Below are 20,779 nucleotides of genomic sequence, written 5' to 3'. Positions count from 1 at the left end.
TAAAATTATGGTGGAAAAACAAACTCCCAACTCAAGGGCAATCACTATAACCATCGTAAGAGGAAAAAGAAGAGAGGAATAAGTCCAGAAGTGGTCTAACGCAACGATCAGCTCAGACCTCACTTTCACTAGGACCCTACTCTTGGCGTCACATGTTTGAATTATTGCATCAAGAAGGCTGTAACAGAAAAGATGTCCATGAGAAAGTAATGTGAAGCCAATATGCAAAAACGAGAATGATTGGAAACGACCATAAAATCATCAGGCTACTGACAGCTGGGGAAATTCCACATGCCAAGCAAATCAACTGCAAGGAAATATTAGAGGCTTGAGATGAAAAAAAATACACCTGAATCCATAACTGAATTAGACAAGCCTCGCTGCATGGAGAACTCTGCTGGTCACCAGGATGCAAAGCAAACGCTGGGTTACCAGACACGCATTTGTCAGCCACAGTGATTTATTGAGTGCTTTAATAATACAAGTGTACATCAACTGATCCACAGTCAAAAGTGGCAGGTCCCTAAGAAATTTACAAGCACTTTAAGTAAATCAAAATACATATTATTTTGTTCAATCCAGCAGTCTTCTGTGTGGGGACAGAAGGCCAGTGATAAACAGAGTCTCAGTAATGCACAGTGATTCTGATTGAAGCTTTTGTACAAAAATCTGGTTCCCAGTAGCATGCACCCACCGATAAAGACTTCAGTACAAAAAACTTAACCCTAAGCATTACATTGAATTAGAAACGAGATAGAATTCTGAATTGATGTTTTCCCGAAGATCACAGGAAGGGAAAAAGGATCCAAAGAAAACGAACAACAAAATAACAGAACCACACAGGAATACGAAGCTTTGAAAGAAAGCTCATATTATTACAGATCTGACATTGTTTGCACTGAAAACAAAAGTTCCCATCCACGTGGAGGTGGGATTAAAAAAAAACAAACCCAGATCTTTCAAGTTAATAGAAATTAAACAGGGAATAAAACGGGAAGGGGTGGGGGGCAAAGGAAAGGGAGGGTGGGGGATGGATGACATTCCATCACAAAACGGTTCAAAAGGTGATAAAAATAAGACAAGCAGAGCCGAGGTGCGGGGCCCGATGCACTTGGTGAGTGTGCCGCGGGCCAGGGCCCTATGTGGCGTACCGCTTGGTCCACTGCCTGGCCATCCGGTCGTGCTCCGCCCTGTTGGTCATGTACTGTGTGGCGATGCTACCCACCAGCGGGTCAGCTGGAAAGGAAGCAGAGTCAGAAGTCAGTCAACGCCAGCAGCTTGGCCTCTTCAAAGCCGGGGAAGAGAGGAGTGTCTGGAAAGCTGGCCCTGGCTCAAGGTGTGGGCAGGGAGGCGAGATGCTGCGCCCTGGAACAAGGTCACCTTTGCCATGACCTGCAAGTGACCTGCCCCGGAGACCACATCTCACCCCCGCCGCCCGAGGAGCGCCTGCCTGTGCTCTGACTGCTGCCTCTTGTCACGTCTCCGGACGAGCGTGACTCTCTCTGTCCCCACCATACATATGCTTCTCCCCCTCTTCCTCCCCTGGTTTTCAGGTAGATGTTTATTTCACAGAGAAGATGCAGGTGCGCTGTGGGCGGGGCCTGCAGGGTCCTGGATACGATCCCCTGGGGGAAGGGGGCGGGGGAAGCCTGGCCAACTCCCTGACCTGGGTTATTGCCCAGGCAGGGGTCCAGCGGCAGGTTAGTGACACAGGGCGACAGGCTGCTTCTGCCTCTATATTTGGGAATATCAAAGCCACAGAGCCCTCTACTACATAAACAGTGATCGATGTTAGTCACAGCTAACCCTCACTGACCTACCACGTCCTAAAACTTTAACACGGGAGGGCTGGCACGGGATGAAACTGCAGCCTAAGGATAGGGGTCGTCAGGGCTGGAGCTGGGCCCTGACTGCAGGTCTCCCGGGACACTGCTCCACCCAGACGGGATCAACGGTTACTGAAAACAATTCAAAGCAACTACAAAAAAAATGTAATTTACGTTTCTGGAGATCCCAGAATCCACCCGTCTCCCTCCATTCTCTAATCTCACTTCTTCCCTGAGTTTTATTTCCTGTATTTTTGGTGTCGAGAATTTGAGGGTATTAGAGCACGTGGATAAGAAAGAACCAAAAGGGAAAAAGGAAAAATATTAGCAAAAGCTAACGTTAAATATGAAAAAAAGAAAACAGGTAAAGAATATGGAAGTGGGTTTGTGGTCTACTACCACCTCATAACTCGGGAAGATTCTGAGAGTCTAAGACCCAGTAAGACATTCAAGGTCACACCTTCACAATAACCAAGGTATAACAGGAAGACCACCTTTTAGTGATCTGTTGATGCTGAGGATAACAAAGCTTGTGAAAGTCCTCCCGACAAGACTTTGCTTTTATTTTTTTAATTTTGTTACAGTTCTAACATTATATTACCCCCCGTTTTTTTTTTTTTTTTTTGCGGTATGCGGGCCTCTCACCGTTGTGGCCTCTCCCGTTGCGGAGCACAGGCTCGGGACGCGCAGGCTCAGCGGCCATGGCTCACGGGCCCAGCCGCTCCGCGGCATGTGGGATCTTCGTGGACCAGGGCACAAACCCGTGTCCCCTGCATCAGCAGGCGGACTCTCAACCACTGCGCCACCAGGGAAGCCCACACCATGTTTTTTTGTTTGTTTGTTTTTTCTTTTTTGTTTTCTGGCTGTGCTAAGAGGCTTGTTGGAACTTAGTTCCCTGACCAGGGATCCAACCTGGGCCCCCTGCAGGGGAAGCGCCATATCCTAACCACTGGACCGCCAGGGGAGTCCCCAAGACTTGCTTAAGTTTTAACAAACCTCACTTAAGTTTTCCTGGACTTGTGCTAAGTTTGTTACAATTATTCTAGGGAGAGGCCAGTTTCTTATATTCACTTACATCACAAACAATGATAGTCAATGGGTGTGTTCGGAATGTCTGCCTCTCTGTGATTCTTGTCCTTCACTTGCCAAATGGTGAAACTCTATCACTTCAACTAACCGAGCCAGGGTTCAAGATAATTGAAATCAGCAGTACCAGATGTAGACACTAAACACCTGGGATTGGCAAGATATTTAAAAAAAAATGTTGTCTTTCAGTTCAGACTATAGAGTCTAAAAAAGGGCCAAAGACAGGTCTGAGTCACATTTCTCTACCTTTGAAACAAATCATCTTGTTTCAATTTCTGGAACGCAAAGCCTTAGGGCGGAACTTGGGCACCTTCAACAGAGCTTACATCTACATCGCTCAAGACAGCTGTTTGGTTAAACACACTCTACATTAGTGATGTGCGCTAAAGAGCCATCTGTACTTCCTGACTTAACTGGTCGAGGTAAAGGACAGGTTTAATGTCAGAAGAATGACGAGTGACATTAATGTTCTAGTGCAAATCTACCCTCACTGAGAGTGGGCATACTGGGAACAAGAGTCTGCTGTTTCAGCTCAAAGGAGGGAGAGGGAGAAGGAGACAGTGGGGTGGGAAAAGCATCTATACTATTTCAACAGGGGCAGAGGGGAAAACCTCAAAAACACGGTAGAGTGTTATTGATAAAACTCACATGCGTTGTGCAGACATTTTTTGGTACGCTTAAATAATCAGCAGTAAATTCCTTTGAGTTCCTTTTATAATACCTTTTCAAGTTCGATTTTGAAAAGAGAAATATTTTTCCAGCTGCAAAATTATACATGCTAAATATAAAAATAATAATTAACAATTTCAAAAAATCACCTCACACAGTACACGGGACAGAAAGTTGTAAGTGAAAACCGTTTGCAAGTTCACTGACAGTACTGTTAACATTTTGACTTACATCTTCCCAGACTTCTTTTCTAAACATACAATTAAAAAAAAAGATCATAGTCTGCTTTTGGAAACTTTTAAAAAACTCACTGTATGGTGAATAACTTTTTATATCAATAATTATATCCTACTTGATCATTTTTATTTGATTTAATTTTTTAATTGAAGTATAACTGACATATTACTATATTAGTTTCAGGTGTACAACACAGTAATTTGATAATTTTATAGATTATAGTCCATACAAAGTTCTTATAAAACACTGACTGTATTTCCTGCACATCATTTAAAATATTAACCTGAATTAATAACCAGTCTTCTGTTTAGAGACATTTGGGTTCTTTCCTTTTTTTTTTTTTTCTGCTTTATAAACAATGCTGTGAAGAACATTATTGTGTGAGCATCTTTGTAAATTTATGCAAATCTTAAATTTAAAGTGTTAATGAAGGAATAAAGGTATAAAATGAAGGAATTTAAAAATCATGTGTTATCAATCAAATAGTTCTTAAATGCTAAAATGTTTTGTTGGACAGAAAAAAGTTAAGACTACCAGTAACTGAATAGAAAATTATATCCAATGATCATTGCAGTGAATTTAGTGGAATGAGATACTCCTTTTGTAGCATATTTATAATTACGACTTGAAGTGAGATTGAATCTTGTTATTGGGTTTCACATTTCCTGGATACAGATACGCCAGGGATGAAATAACGATGACGGGTGACACGTCTTCTTCCTCCTTCTCCTCTACTTTCCTGCCTGACCTCTGCTTCCCTACACAGCGCCAGGCGCCTGAACAGCAAGCATGGTTATTTGCAAGTGAGTGAAAGGCGATCTCAGTGCTCTGCTCCCTCCCCTTTTTTGGAGATTCGTGTTACATGCACCTTTGATTCCAGAAGAGAAAGGCTCAGGCGACTCCTGCAACCCCATCTGAAGGCTCACCTCTCCGTGACGGGGGCTATACTGGAAACACTGGAAACCAGAAGGGTTTACAGCCCGTCCAGGAAAGGAGGGAAACAGGGAGAACGGACTTGAGGATATGGGGAGGGGGAAGGGTGAGCTGTGACAAAGCGAGAGAGAGGCATGGACATATATACACTACCAAACGTAAGGTAGATAGCTAGTGGGAAGCAGCCCCATAGCACAGGGAGATCAGCTCGGTGCTTTGTGACCGCCTGGAGGGGTGGGATAGGGAGGGTGGGAGGGAGGGAGACGCAAGAGGGAAGAGATATGGGAACATATGTACATGTATAACTGATTCACTTTGTTATAAAGCAGAAACTAACACACCATTGTAAAGCAATTATACCCCAATAAAGATGTTAAAAAAGAAAAAAAAGGACTTCCCTGGTGGCGCAGTGGCTAAGAATCCGCCTGCCGATGCAGGGGACACGGGTTCAAGCCCTGGTCTGGGAAGATCCCACATGCCACGGCGCAGCTAAGCCCGTGTGCCACAACTATTGAGCCTACACTCTAGAGCCCACGAGCTACAACTACTGAGCCCGCGAGCCACAACTACTGAAGCCTGCGTGCCTAGAGCCCGTGCTCCGCAACAAGAGAAGCCACCGCAATGAGAAGCCCGCGCACCGCAACCAAGGGTAGCCCGCGCTTGCTGCAACTAGAGAAAGCCCGCGTGCAGCAATGAAGACCCTACACGGCCAAAAATAAATAAATAAACATTTAAAAAAAGAAAAAAAAAGACTAAAGGGGGTAAGAAGCAGCTAAGTGGTTAGAGGGAGCGGAGAACGACGGGCAGATGGCCGAGCTGCCCAGTGATTCCATTTGCAAGGACAAAGAACATTCTCTCTTGGTTGGTAGGTGGCATGGGAGAGATCACATGGCAAAGAAATGCTGACTCCCTTTTCTTAAGACAACACATATATTCTCAAAGAAACACAAACAAAACCAGTCCAGTATGATGGAAAAGGGGGTGCGCTCCGGGTCCAGACTGCCTGCCTTTGTACCTCGGTTCCACCGATAACTGTGTCATGTCAGGCAAAGGACTTAACTTCTCCGTGCCTCGGTTTTCTCAACTGCAAAATGAAGCTGCTATAGTTGTTGTTATAAGAATGAAATGAACTGATTATTGTCAGGTACATACAAAACTTCTGCTGTCATTTTCAAAATGAAGACAGGAAAATGAATATTCATGTGCACCTTAAAAGAAATAGAAATCTTACTGTCCTCTTGAAGACATTCTCTTCAGGTGAAATCCATAAAATCCAAAGCCTTTAGCATGTAATTATTAGAGAAATGCAAATCAAAACTACAATCACCTCACACCGGTCAGAATGACCACCACCAAAAAATCGACAAACAATAAATGCTGGAGAGGGTGTGGAGAAAAGGGAACCCTCTTGCACCGTTGGTGGGAATGTGAATTGATACGGCCACTGTGGAGAACAGTATGGAGGTTCCTCAAAAAACTATAACTGGAGCTACCATATGATCCAGCAATCCCACTACTGGGCATATATCTAGAGAAAACCATGGTTCAAAAGAATACAGGCACTCCACTGTTCACAGCAGCACTATTCACAATAGCCAAGATGTGGAAGCAACCTAAACGTCCATCAACAGGTGAATGGATAAAGAAGATGTGGTGCATATGTACAATGGAATATTACTCAGCCATAAAAAAGAATGAAATAACGCCATGTGCGGCCACATGGATGGGCCTAGAGATTATCATACTAAATGAAGTAAGTCAGACAAAGACAAATACCATATGATGTCATTGCTATGTGGAATCTAAAATATGACACAAATGAATTTATCTATGAAACAAAAACAGACTCACAGACACAGAGAACAGACTTGTGGTTGCCAACGGGGAGGATGATAGGGGAGGGATGAATTAGGAGGCTGGGTTAGCAGAGGCAAACTATTATATATAAAATAGATAAACAACAAGGTCCTACTGTAGGGCACAGGGAACTATATTCAATATCCTGTGATAAACCGTAATGGAAAAGAATATGAAAAAGAATCTGTGTATATATATGTAACTGAATCATTTGCTGTACATCTGAAATTAACACAACATTGTAATGCAACTATACTTCAGTAAAATAAATGAAACAAAAACAAAACCAAAACCAACGAAGTCCTTAGCATGGCTCCCAAGAGCATCACGATCTAGACCTCATCTTTCCAGCCTTCTCCACCCATGCTTTAAACCAGAATCAACAACTCGCAGCCTCTCCAATAAGCCCTCCAATAAGCTCTCTGCACCTTTGCTTCTGCGACGTCCTTTGCCTGATGGGCTTCTACGAATTTCTCAACATTTAGCTCAGGCATAGCCTCCTTGGGGATGCTTCTAGGGGCTTTGTAGCAGGCTTCTGTGTCCCATTTCTGTTTTGTCTGTTCGCACCTCTATCACTGTGCTGAGAACGCTGCCTTTTAGTTGTCTGTCTGCTGTACAGTCTACGTTTCCCACGGGGGCTGGAGCCCACGCGTTCAGTCATTCGTCAACTATCACTGAGTCCCTACTATGTTCCAGGTCCTGCAGAACTAGTGCTAAATAAGCAAACTCCTGCCCTCATGGGACTCTGCCTGGGTCCCTCTGTGTCCGTTTCCCTCTCGTTAACCCCATGTTTACTGCGATGTATGAATGGATAGAAGAACGTAAGACAAGTAAGTAAGGAACACACAAAATAACAGCCAGAAAGAGCAGTTACTCCATAAGGCAGGTGTCCCTCTGTAGCACGATATGCTGGCTCATCACAGAAGTTTCTTCTCTACACACGACTAGCAAGTCAGTAAAGGGGACCTGATGGAGCGTGTGACAGCTTTCTTGTCTTTTCTCTTTTTTTAAAAACTTATTTATTTTTTAATTTTTTTGTATATAAGCAGGAATCCTCCCTCCCTCCCTCCCTCCCTTTCTGGCTGCGTTGGGTCTTCGTTGCTGTGCACGGGCTTTCTCTAGTTGTGGCGAGAGGGGGCTACTCTTTGTTGCAGTGCGCGGGCTTCTCATTGTGGTGGCTTCTCTTGTTGCGGAGCACGGGCTCTAGGCTCACAGGCTTCAGTAGTCGTGGCACGCAGGCTCAGTAGTTGTGGCTCGCGGGCTCTAGAGCGCAGACTCAGTAGTTGTGGCGCAGGGGTTTAGTTGTTCCGCGGCATGTGGGGTCTTCCCGGACCAGGGCTCGAACCCGTGTCCCCTGCACTGGCAGGCGGATTCTTAACCATTGTGCCACCAGGGAGGTCCTAACTTAATTATTTTCTTATTGAACTTTGTGGTTAGCACTTTGCCATGTCTTGGATTCTTTGAGGCTATAAACCACCGCTTCTCCAGCTGTCCCACCATCCCCATAATGAGCACTTACTCACCAAGTCACTGGAGGCTTTCTGTGGGTCTGCCTTGCCATGAGGAATAGCTCTTTTTTGTGTCTTTCATGGAACTTTTCTTCCATGGTTTGGTTTAGCCTAGTTTTATTTAAATCTTTTATAAAATTAAAAAGTAATTGATGCTCATTATAATAAATTCAAATAATAAAGAAGCATGTATGATGTAAAGAATACGATCTTCTTCCCTTCAATTTCCCACCATCTCAAGGTAACTGCTGTTAATGGCTGGATGCTCACCCCTCCAGACTGTTTTCTTTATTTATATTTAAACCCAATGGGAATCACACGGTTCTGCAACTTGCACTTTCCTCTGGGCCAATATACAGTAGTTGTGTTTCTAAGATACTAGAAATAGACTTAGCTTATTATTTTAAATAATTATAGGGCACTCCTTTGCACAGTTATTCAGCTTTCATTTTTCCATCCCCTACTGATGCACATTTGATACATTAGATTTGATTTTTTGCTATCAGGACTAGTATTACCATCTTGTGTACATCTTTGAGCATAGGTTTGTGTCGTTCTGGAGGGTAGATTCTTCTAGGTGACAGTATCGGGCCAGAGAGTACAGTACACACTTAAACTTTTTGCCAAATACTGCCAAACGGCCCTTCAATAAAAGGATGTACAGTTTATCCTATTTCTGGACATTCTCCCTAACACTGCATTACCAATCCTTAAAAATTGTTTTTGTCAAGGTAACCAAAAAAAAAAAAAAAAATCCCTGTCGTCGTATCTGGATATAATTTGATGTCTACTGAGCTTTAACATATTCTTGTGTTTGTTCGCCATTTGTGTTTCTTCTCCTGTGACGTGCTTGTTCATGCCTTTTGCCTATTTTTTCCTTACTATCATGAAGGAGTATTTTATATATTCTAAATATTAAGCATGCACTGGAAGTTCGGCTTTGGCCTCAGTATTCAGCCAAAATTGCTTTAGTCTTTGGAGGACTGAACAGACAAATGCCTCCTTTGATGTTATTTTGAGCTTTGCTGAACTTGTGGAGATCAAGGATCAGGTTACCATCATATTTAATAAATACAGATCATCTTTCGGATTATTACGAATATCTGAAGACTGGTTTTTAAAATATTGGTAAGCATGATGAATGTTAACTTGGGACTGAAAATCTCTTTCAGCTGAAGACAAACAATATGACATACAAGGAAAAGATTTGGAACCGTCTTCACATGTATTCACACAAACGCTCAAAGTGAGATGGGAGCGCAGCTATCGTAAGGGAGAAGGCTTCTGGCACAAAACGGGCCTTACGATTGTCCACTGCAGATACCGATACTGAGAGTAAAGCACTTGTAACAACCAGCGGCTGCTGGCAGAGAAAGTAGTGCGTCCAATGATTGTGTGAGTCAGGAAATGAATGCAAACACATTAGAGATAAAAATATGAGGGCAAAAGGCTTCTGTTGGCTTCTGAAATACCCAGAAGACGTCGTCTTTAAGCATTTTGCACACAGCTCCGGTTTGTGGGAGGACCTGCAGGGACATTGCACCGTGATCGCCGTGAGCCAAATCTTTTAAGTCTAGGGGGTGAGGAGGTAAGTCTTCACCTTTCTGTTACCATTAGAGAAAAAAGAAAGCGTATTGACCTCATAGCAAAATCTCCACTAAGAGTAACCCACAGTGGGATAGACAGCCAAAGAAAAACATGCTTTTCATCAGGCGAAAACATCTAAGTCTGGCAAGTGTGCAGAGGAGTCTCCTAGCAGCTGGCAGTGCTAAGAAATTATACTGTGACAAACTTTAAAAACATATCTGATTTTTTTCATGAAATTAAAAAAAAATTTTTTTTGGCCGCTCAGCTTGTGGGATCTCAGTTCTCCAACCAGGGATTGGACTGAACCTGGGCCACGGCCGTGAAAGCGCGGAGTCCTAACCACTGGGCCACCAGGGAGTTCCCTCTAATTTTTAATAATAATGTTATAGTATTACTTAAATTCTTAAACTAAAATTTCGTGTTTATTCTTGTATCTCAGAAGGTCACTTTATGGTGGGAACATTCAGCATTGCCTTAGGTTGTTTATTGATTTTAATGCTGGCTGTTCAGTATTCAGCCAAAAATAAATTCAGTGCGCCTCTAAGGAAAATACTATTTATCTATTATATGTGGAGGAAATATTTTCTCCCAGTCTTTTGTCCTTTAACTTAGTTTATAATATCTCTTGCCATTACAAGTTTAACGTTTTTCAGTACTTAAATAAGTCAATCTTTCCCTAGTATTTTTTAGCGTGATGTCATGTGTATTTGACAAAGGCCTTCTCCACTCCAGTATTTCAGAAGTATTCTCCTACATTTACATACAGTAACCGTCTGTGCAATGCTAGCTTTGTCACACAGACGATCCCCATATGTATCTGGACCTGATTCTGTACTTGATGTTCTTGCATTCGATTAATTTGTCTTTTGCTTTATTGACTCCTATTTTCTTGCTACTGTCTTACAGTGTGTTTGATATCTGGTAGGATAAGTTCTCACGCGTCCCCACTTCTTTCCTTCACTAAAGTTTTTCTTGGAGAACTGTAATCTTGAGGCTGAGACTTGGAGCAGTGAAAGCTAGTTCACCCCGGGGTATAGGAATTTCATGTCTCTTTGAAGAATGTTATCAAGATTGAGGAATGACTGAATTCCTCAGGGTTCTACTAATTAAAAATCAAGTGAGTAGGACAAAGTTAAGGTTTTTTTGTAGTTTGGAATGTGGGGAAACCAGACCATTAATTATAGGCCTAACCCAGACCAGAAGGGTTGTTAAGTACCCTGAAAAAAAAAAAAAAAAAATATATATCACATATACATAGAGTGTGTGTGTGCCTGCGTGCGATGCTCATGGCTCACAAAGCGATTTAGGGAGAACGTTACCATGCCTATGATTTAAACCAAGTGGTGGATGCTATCCAACTAGATTTAACTTCGAAAATGCTAAATAAAACTGCATATCAGTCTAGCAAGGTATGCTATTACCTCAGAATTAATAACTAGCGATGCTAAAAGAGGAACCAAGTACCCCAACTTCTAAAGAGACATTAATACCTTCCTCAGGACTTGCTAAGAGAAGAGGAGCTGGGGGGCTTCCCTGGTGGCACGGTGGTTAAGAATCCGCCTGCCAATGCAGGGGACACGGGTTCGAGCCCCGGTCTGGGAAGATCCCACATGCCACGGAGCAACTAAGCCCATGCGCCACAACTACTGAAGCCCGCACGCCTAGGGCCCGTGTTCTGCAACAAGAGAAGCCACTGCAATGAAAAGCCAGCGCACCACAATGAAGAGTAGCTCCCGCTCGTCGCGACTCGAGAAAGCCCGTGCGCAGCAACGAAGACGCAACACAACCGAAAAAAAAAAAAAGAAAAGAAACACAGCCATTCTCAAATATTAAATTACATAAAGTTACAATTAAGTAATTTATAAAGGTAATCAATACTCAAAACTTATCATTTCTTAATTATTTTACGGCTATTATTATTTACCGTCATAGATTTTTTTAAGGTCTTTTCTATCCGTATGGTGGAAAAACACCATGTGCATCTTGTCCCGATTACACACTCAGGAAGGTCACATAAGTAGCTTGAAATCAGCAAATGCTACAAATTAGGACTTGATTTACTGTTTTGCCGATTGTCTGTGGTTAAGAAAGTGATGGAGAAAACGCTAACAGCGCAGATCAAACTTAAAAGTGTATCACGTCTAGATCCTTACACAGTGAAGAGCATAAAAACTGGAGGATATATTCTTCCAGCACGAGACCATTATCTGATTCAGAAAGAAGTTGCTCGCGACACTAACCCGTGAAGTTCTGACACGCTTTTTCTTTGTTTTACTTTGGTCTTAGTTCGTAACTATGTATGAAAATATCGCCCAACATTCCTGTTAGAACCACACTCACTTGCTAAAAGTCACTGTAAGTCTCCTGAGAATGAATCAGCTACATGGAATTTGCGGTAAAGAGAACTGTATATTTTATTATCTGTAAACTGTGTACATTTTTACATCAGTAAAATGTATAATAAATCTATGTACGTACATATGTGCGTACAACCACCCCTTCTAGCCACTGCCCATTTCAAAGTTACCCACACCCATGGGGAAGGGCTTAGCCAAGGAAGTTGAGCCGGGGCTGGGTCTTCTACATCAGGGGACTGGGAAGTGAGGCCTCGGATTCCGGCACGTGAAGCAGCATTTTGACACCTGTCACCCAGAAGGCATGGACGGCAAGATGCTGCTTGCCAAGGAAGCAGAAAATCAGGTACAGGGATGCCGCCCTCATCCTTTATCTGACCCCACAGCCTAGGAGTCAGGCCTTGGAAAGGGAGGGAAGAGGTGTCTGAGAACCAGACCTGCTTGCTCCACCCTGACGGAGTGGAAACAGGAAATGAGATTTAAATCAGTATGAGAGGAGAGTTTAAAAACCGACAAGACTGACTTTTCTATTAACGGAAAGTAACCCGAACGCTGCTAAATATTGTTAAGGGATAGAAAAGCAAAATTCAACTAAATGTGGTCTAAAGCAGTGAATGAGAAAATTAAGGCCAGTCCATACTAATGCCCCCTGAGTTGCGAGGGCTCAACAAACAATACGAATACACTGGCTACAACCTCAACTATACTGTTGATAGAATATTTTTCCAAACGTCAAAACTTGTCCTATCAGCCTACACAGCAGTGCTATGTACCCTAAATCAATGTGTGTTTTGAAATAGAAAGCGTCTGTTAGACTAGTTTATTGCCAAATACTATTCTATTGTATGAATATACCACATTATATTTATCCATTCCTTAGGTGATGGACATGTGGGTTGTTTTCACCTTTTGGATATTGCGAATACCCACATGCTGCTGTGAACGTTTGTGTAGAAGTTTTGCATAGATCTGTTTTCATCTCTCCTGGGTCTATACTCGGCAGTGGAATTGCTTGGTCATATGGGAACTCTATGCTTAACCGTTAGATGAACTGCCAAAATGCTGTCCAGAGAGAATTTCACATCCCTCCCCAGCAACGTGCGAGGGGTCCGATTCTCTGTGTCCTCACCAACACGTGTTAGCATCTGAGGATGCCAGATTATAAAGACAGAATAGCTTACACCCATTGGCCTCTACCTACCAAGTGTCCAGTTAAAAAAATGTATACCATATTCCCTACAAACCTACGTTCCTGCCAACCATGGAAAATAAATTCTCTGAAGTTGGAGTCTTTTTCTCACGGTCCGTGTCTACGAGAGACCAAAGATTATTCTGATCCTGTCTTCCCTCTACTTCTAACCCTGATGGAAGTAAAAATGAAAACAATAATCTAATGAGACTTGTTTGTAATGCACACCTTTTCTTCAATATAAAAAAATACATTTTAATCCCACAGTCCTCAATTGTAGTCCGCCCATTAAAAACTAGTATTCTAATGTATCGATTTCCCCCTCACACCACCTCTTTTGTTCACACTGCTATTCCGTGCGGAGAGCAGGACAGGAGATCGTGTGAGAGTGGGCGTGAACACAGCAGTCGTGCCCCAGATGCATCGCACATATCCACCGTCTCCGCCGCATCGGGGAATCTGGACTCGTGTCCAGAGGTATAAATAACCCAGCTCAGGGCCACAGCTGGACCAGAACGTCAGTGGTGTCAGGTGACTGGATCCTTCTGTCTGCCGTTGAGGGCTGGCAGTGTGTAGCCGAGGCGGCCTGGTGAGTCACATGGACACTGCCGCGCTGAGGAATGACTTTCCCTCAGAGTGTGGGCTTTGACTTGGGCTGAGGCCTTGCTCTAAACCTCCTCCCAACTCCTCCCTTTCCTTCAGGGTAGGCAAGGCCTCTTTTGCAGTTGTTTTCTTCTCTTTTTTAATTAATTTTTTTTGGAGTATAGTTGCTTTACAATGTTGTGTTAGTTTCTACTGTACAGCAAATGAATCAGCTATACGTATACATACATCCCTTTTTCTTTGGATTTACTTCCCACTTAGGTCACCACAGAGTATTGAGTAGAGTTCCCTGTGCTGTACGGTAGGTTCTCATTACTTATCTATTTTACACATAGTAGTGTATATATGTCAATCCCAACCTCCCAATCCATCCCACCTTCCCTTCCCCCTCTTGGTAACCATACATCTGTTCTCTATGTCTGTGTCTCTATTTCTCTTTTGCAGTCTTATATCACAAAAACAGCAGAGTGTCTGGGGCACGGGAGATGACAGTTCAGTAAGTATTTGTGTAATAAATGAATTAACGACTAATTCCACTGGTCAGGATGGAACTTAGTTTGCTGGAGGTATCAGGTTTCTGGCTAGACATCCTTCTTCCTTCCCATGCTTGAGCCTAAATGACATTTATCCCTATGGGATCAGCAGCTCCCCAAGTCCCTAACGTGAGATAGTAAGCATTTGGGCAGCCCTGGTGTAAATTTATTTTGTGATTTAATATTTAGCTATCTCTGCTTTGAGTCTAAAGCATACAATATGGGCTACTTCCTACAACTGACCTCTTACTTTGTCTTCAAGCTTCCCTGCTATCTCCTTTTGATCCCTGAAGCCTTCAATTCTTATTTTTAAAAATTGAGGTATACTTGATGTATAATGTATGTTTTAGGTGTACAACATAGTGATTCCCAATTTTTAAAGGTCATATTCCATTTATAGTTATTAGAAAGTATTGGCTATATCCCCTGTGTTGTAGCTTATTTACTTTATACATAGTAGTGTGTACCTCTTAACCCCCTACTTTGCCCCTCCCTGCACTGGTAACCACTAGTTGATTCTCTATATCTGTGAGTCTGTTTCTTTTTTGCTATATTCGCTAGTCTGTTGTATCTTTCAGGTTCCACATATAAGTATATCATACACTACCTGTACTTGTCTGACATTTCACTCAGCATAACACCCTTCAGGTCCATCCATGCTGCTGCAAATGGCAAAATTTCATTCTTTTTTAGGGCTGAGTAGTGTTCCATTGTGTGTGTGTGTGTGTGTGTGTGTGTGTGTGTGTGTGTGTATATCTTTATCTATATCTATACCTGTATCTATACGTACATGTATATCTACCTCACATCTTCTTTACCCATTCATCTGTTGATGGACACTTGGATTGCTTCCACATCTTGACAACTGTAAAGAATGCTGCTATGAACACTGGGGTGCATATATCTTTTCGAATTAGTGTTTTCATTTTCTTTAGATATATACACAGGAATGGAATTGCTGTATCATATGGTAGTTCTACTTTTAATTTTTTGAGGAACCTCCATACTGTTTTCCATAGTGGCTGAACCAGTTTACATTCCCACTAATAGTGTACAAGGGTTCCCTTTTCTCTACATCCTTGCCAATATTTGTTATTTGTGGTGTTTTGGATGATAGCCATTCTGACAGGTGTAAGGTGATTCTAATTGTGGTTTTGATTTGCATTTCCCTGATGGTTGGCAATATTGAGCATCTTTTCATGTGTCTGTTGACTGTCTGTATGTCTTCTTTGGAGAAATGTCTATTTAGGTCTTCTGCCCATTTTTAACTGGGTTAATTGTCTTTTGATAGTGAGTTGTACGTACTGTTTATATATTTGGATATTAACCCCTTATAGGTCATATTATTTGTAAATATTTTCTCCCATTCAGTAGGTTGTCTTTTCGTTTTATTGATGGTTTCCTTCACTGTGCAAAGGCTTTTAAGTTTAATTAGGTCCAATCATTTAATTTTGCATTTATTTCCTTTGCTTTAGGAGACAGATCCAAAGAAATATTGCTGCGATTTATGTCAGAGTGTACTGCCTATGTTTTCTTCTAGGAGTTTCATGGTTTCCAATCTTACATTTAGGTCTTTAATCAATTTTGAGTTTATTTTTGTATATGGTGTTAAAGAATGTTCTAATTTCATTCTTTTACATGTAGCTGTCCAGTTTCCCAGCACCACTTACTGAAGAGATTGTCTTTTCTCCATTGTAAGTTCTTGCCTCCTTTGCTGTAGATTAATTGGCCATAAGTGCATTTGTTTATTTCTGGGCTCTCTACTTTGTCCCATTGATCTACATGTCTGTCTTTGTGAGAGTATCATACTGTTTTGATTACTGTCGCTTTGTAATATAGTCTGAATTCTCAAAAGATTTTTATATTTAGTCTGCATTCAGTTGTTCCCTGTTTTATTGGCATCTTGCCTGAACTTGAACCTCCTTTGTTTTAACCCCTTGGGCAACATGTTCTACCACTAGACCAAACTTTCTCTCTATATACTGCTTCTTCCATACTTCTGCTTCAGCCAAGTGAGAAGGTTTATTTCTAGGATTCAAACTCCTACTGTATCCTTCTGATATAGGTAAAGAACCATGTCAAACAAATTCTAGTATGTCATAGGTAGTAAATTGTGAACATTGTTTTCCATTTTTCTGCTAGCAGGAAATGGGGGATGGGTGACACGAGGATTGATACCCTGGGTACCATGAACTGACTAAATGATATTCACTGATCTTGGAATGCATCCTTCTTGCACACCAGGCTTGGCCTGGGAATCTGTGGGAGACCGGGCACAGTCAAGTTCACACAGTCACCAGTGATGCTGTCACAGTCATTAGGAAACCAAGTGCTGGGGATTCTGATTCCCAATTATCTTTTGGCTCTTCCCCTCTTCTACCTCCTTATGGCCTCTGTGATCTCCTACCTGGACCATCAAAGTACCTTCTTGAACATCTCCCTGTCTTCAGTCTTTCCACTCCCCAATAAACTAAACTTTAGTTTTTAAAGACACAAACCTGGTCATACAAGGTCCCTCTTTTAAAACCTTCTATTTCCCACTGTCCCCTCTCCCCTGCCAGGAGATCCCCAGGGCCAAGGCCAACTATGCATAAAGATGTTTTTTTGCCAATAACCTGCTTGATGTCACAGATGTTTTCTACCCATTAAATTATTTTTTCTGTATCTTAATCATACTTGTATCTTCAATAGGGGCTGCTCCAATGTTTTGCCCTCTCTTTTAGTTCTTACTGTTTCTGGAGGAAATAGAAGTTTTCAAAAGAGGCAAACGAGGTGAGAGAACACTATAACACAGAATGTTATTGTTCATAGAGGAAGATTTTTGATTCAACACTTCATGCTCATGAACTGTAAAGTGTTGTCCTATGTATTAAAACAACTCATCAGTATGAAGTGGCTTCCATATTAACAGGCTTGTGAGCAGCAACTCCTGATAACAACTGGGTGAGGCTACACTGTTGTGCTAGTCTTCCCTGGCAGACCAATCTCTGAGGATGGAGACAATAGGAACCACTGATCTCATGAGGCGGGCGCTGAAAACACAGAAAGGAGGGAAGAAAGGAGGGGGCAGAAGCACTTAACCAAAGTAATTGCATACACATTCACTCCTCCAAAGTCATGAACTATTTAGGAGAATCATCTTGTCCCATATGTGGGAGGGGAGAAAAGAGCAAATTGCTCATTGTGGGATTTTTCTAACCGCGTTTTAAAGCCTCGCAGAGTTAAGCCAACTTCTCTGGAGCCACATGGCCCCTATAACCTCCGCAGCGTGGAAATCCCAGCCCTCTGCTGGCCACTGCTCCCCTAAGTAGGTTTTGGGTTACCCCTAACAAGACCTGTTGCACTGGCTTCTGTACCTGCTGACCATTCTTACTTTAACACTTCTCAGCATGGCTGCAAGCCTCTGTCACCTTAAAAAAGTGCCAGGCCTATGTTGGGACAAGGACATACACCCAAACTCTCCAACTTTCTCACTCTTCGGGACAGTGCAGTAATTCAGAATTGGGCCTCTCTCGGATGTGGAGAAAAGGGAAGCCTCCTACACTGTTGGTGGGAATGTAAACTGGTGCAGCCACTGTGGAGAACAGTATGGAAGTTCCTCAGAAAGCTAAAAATAGAGCTACCATATGATCCACTCCTGGGCACATATCCAGACAAAAGTCTAATCCAAAAAGATACATGCACCCCTATTTTCATAGCAGCACTATGTACAATAGCCAAGACATGGAAGCAACCTAAATGTCCATCGACAGAGGAACGGATAAAGAAGATGTGGTACATGTATACAGTGGAATATTACTCAGCCATAAAAAAGAATGAAATAATGCCACATGCAGCAACATGGAAGCAACTAGAGATTATCATACTAAGTGAAGTAAGTCAGAAAGAGAAAGACAAACATCCTGTAATATCACTTATATGTGGAATCTAAAATATGACACAAGTGAACCTATCTATGAAACAGAAACAGAATCATGGACATAGAGAATGGACTGGTGGTTGCCAAGGGGGAGGGGTGTGGGGGAGGGATGGAGTGGGAGTTTGGGATTAGCAGATGCAAACTAGTATATATAGAATGGATACACAACAAGGTCCTACTGTATAGCACAGGGAACTATATTCAATACTCTGTGATAAACCATAATGGAAAAGAATATGAAAAAGAATGTGTGTTTATATATATATATATATATAAATGAATCACTTTCCTGTACACCTGAAATTAACACAACATTGTAAAGCAACCATACTTCAATTAAAAAAAAAAGTGAAAAACCTGCACAGAATCGAGCCTCTCTCTAAGCGACTGCGGGACCCCTTGGTGAAGCAGGGGAAATTCGGCTTGTATTTGGTTGCCTCCCTCTCCGTTTGGCTCACTCCCTGGCATATTTATTTCCCCTTCCTGACACTCCCAGATCTTTCTCTCTGAGAGGAGATGACCATATATCTGACCTCGGTGTGACCGTCCCCGAATGGGTCATCTTTCCCAGGGGCGTGTATATTTTCAAAGAGAACTCCGGAGACCCCATTTAGCACAAAGAAATGAAACTAACACAAAACAGTTGCAACAAAGGACTAGGTGTATAATTTAGCTCTGTCTTTTGACTCGGAGGGGTCTGGGGTTCTTCAAATCACAGAGCTGAAAGCCACCCCGACTCTGCCTCTGAAGGGACACAGCGCAGGGCGTGACACACAACCGTGTCTTTGCCCTCCCCTTCTCGTAAGCCTGGTTTTCACGATTCCTCCTCATGCAGCTGGATGAGTGCATCATTTTTCGTGAAAATGTGACCCGCATTGATGCTTGAGCTTTGCAAATGGTACTGTAACACTCATGATACTACTTTAATTCTTTCTCCGAGATACATCGTGAAAAGTGAGGAAACTGGCTGCAGAAAGCCGGCTTCTTGGCTCTGACTCTGAGGACCTTTAATGGGTGGAAGAGACGATGCTTTCTACCCTGTGGAGGACGCTGACAGGACCACACCCCCCATCATCCCCAGGGGCTTTAACCCACCACCATATTTATTCACGACTGCTTAAACCGTGGGATTCTTTTTGGAAATAGAAAGGCCACTCTTGGTGCGGCATGAAATGGGCCACGCCGAGACCCTAATTTTTAAATGCTTGTGTTGGGGACACAGTCATAGGTTCTCAGATGCAGTGCCTCATTTGGAGTATTTTTTTGGAAGCTAAATTTTGGTGTTAAAATGGAATCTAGTAACAAGCAGTAAATTATACAACTGTATTTAATTTCTAAAATAGTTATTTTTACAGCAGCTTGCCCTGAAAGATTTAATGAATGCTTCAAACAGCTCTACCTATTTTTCTAGAATTGGATACATTTGTTTCCAGTGTAAATATGCTGACTAGATTTGCATAGTGATTATATGTCTAGAGCTGTTTTTGGGGGGGGAGGGGAGGGGGAGGCAATGAACAGACCCACTGCCCCTAGATGAGAATGTACCCACATCTGCATGAACAATTATATTTTCACTTGAAAATTAGGCACCCTTTGTACCTGTAATGTTTTCCTTGTTTAAAAAACTATTCTTTATATACACACACTGTGATTGTTTTTAAGAATGATTATAAAAATATATGCATTTTTTAAAAGGTTCAATCAACTCTCTAGACCCATTAAGTTTTACCCCATTTTGTCAGAGGCCAGTAAGCAAATTTTGGGCATTAACATATACCATGTTGTCTTACTTAGGTTTAGAAAAACCAAACAAAATACACAGCCCTCTGGGAAATACACCTCAATGACTATTTGTGGCAAATAAAATTAATAGAATGGATGTTCCTTTTAATTTTTTCTACGTACCAACATTTCCCTCATAGAATATATCTAGTGAGGATTCTTGCTTATATCCCTAAATTATCAATTTGAAATTTATTGAATTCTTCAAAAAATTTTTTAAAATTCTTCCAGATAAAACAGAAAGTTAAGAGCTTCAAAGAGAAAATCATTAGAAGAAATAGTATGAAGTGCTGGGCACACCAGGAGAGACATCCAGCTCCATATTAAGAGGTATGGGGTGGGATCGGGAGGGGAGGGGACGGGAGTGAGAACACAACCGCTACCTGCATGAACAATGACTGCATTCTCCCTTGCAAATTAGGTCCAGCAGGTACCTATAGGGCTTTACATATTTAAATTACTCAGTCTAGGATAATCATAAAAATCAGTAACAAATCAAAATAATCCTGCAGAACTATTCCCTGAAAGATAACAAAAGAATTAAACATCATCGGCATTTAACTGAATGAGAGGTTATTTCTAAGGTACGTGGTACCAAACCACTTTGGTGTCAACTCATGTGAAATATTTTAACAGGCTTTAAAATTCTCACTGGAGTGACAAGTAGATGTTTATGTCCTTAATTCGACATTGTAC

The 20,779-nt window shown here is 42.0% G+C and overlaps 1 protein-coding gene across 1 annotated transcript in view; it reads right to left on the bottom strand.

The window, feature by feature from the left end:
* Window positions 1-446: 446 nt before the first annotated feature.
* Window positions 447-20,779, bottom strand: part of LOC112397789 (ubiquitin-conjugating enzyme E2 E2) — a 342,257-nt gene continuing 321,924 nt past the window's right edge. The window contains exon 5 of the mRNA XM_024742056.1: window positions 447-1,236. Within this exon, the coding sequence (XP_024597824.1) occupies window positions 1,139-1,236 (98 nt within the window). The 3' untranslated portion in view covers window positions 447-1,138. The remainder of the gene's footprint in view (window positions 1,237-20,779) is intronic.

This window comes from Neophocaena asiaeorientalis, unplaced genomic scaffold (assembly GCF_003031525.2).
Source record: "Neophocaena asiaeorientalis asiaeorientalis breed wild unplaced genomic scaffold, Neophocaena_asiaeorientalis_V1.1 scaffold154, whole genome shotgun sequence".
NCBI classification, from domain to species: Eukaryota; Metazoa; Chordata; class Mammalia; order Artiodactyla; family Phocoenidae; genus Neophocaena; species Neophocaena asiaeorientalis.
The sequence above is the reverse complement of the archived record's forward strand: the minus strand, read 5'-3'. Positions and strand labels throughout refer to the sequence as shown.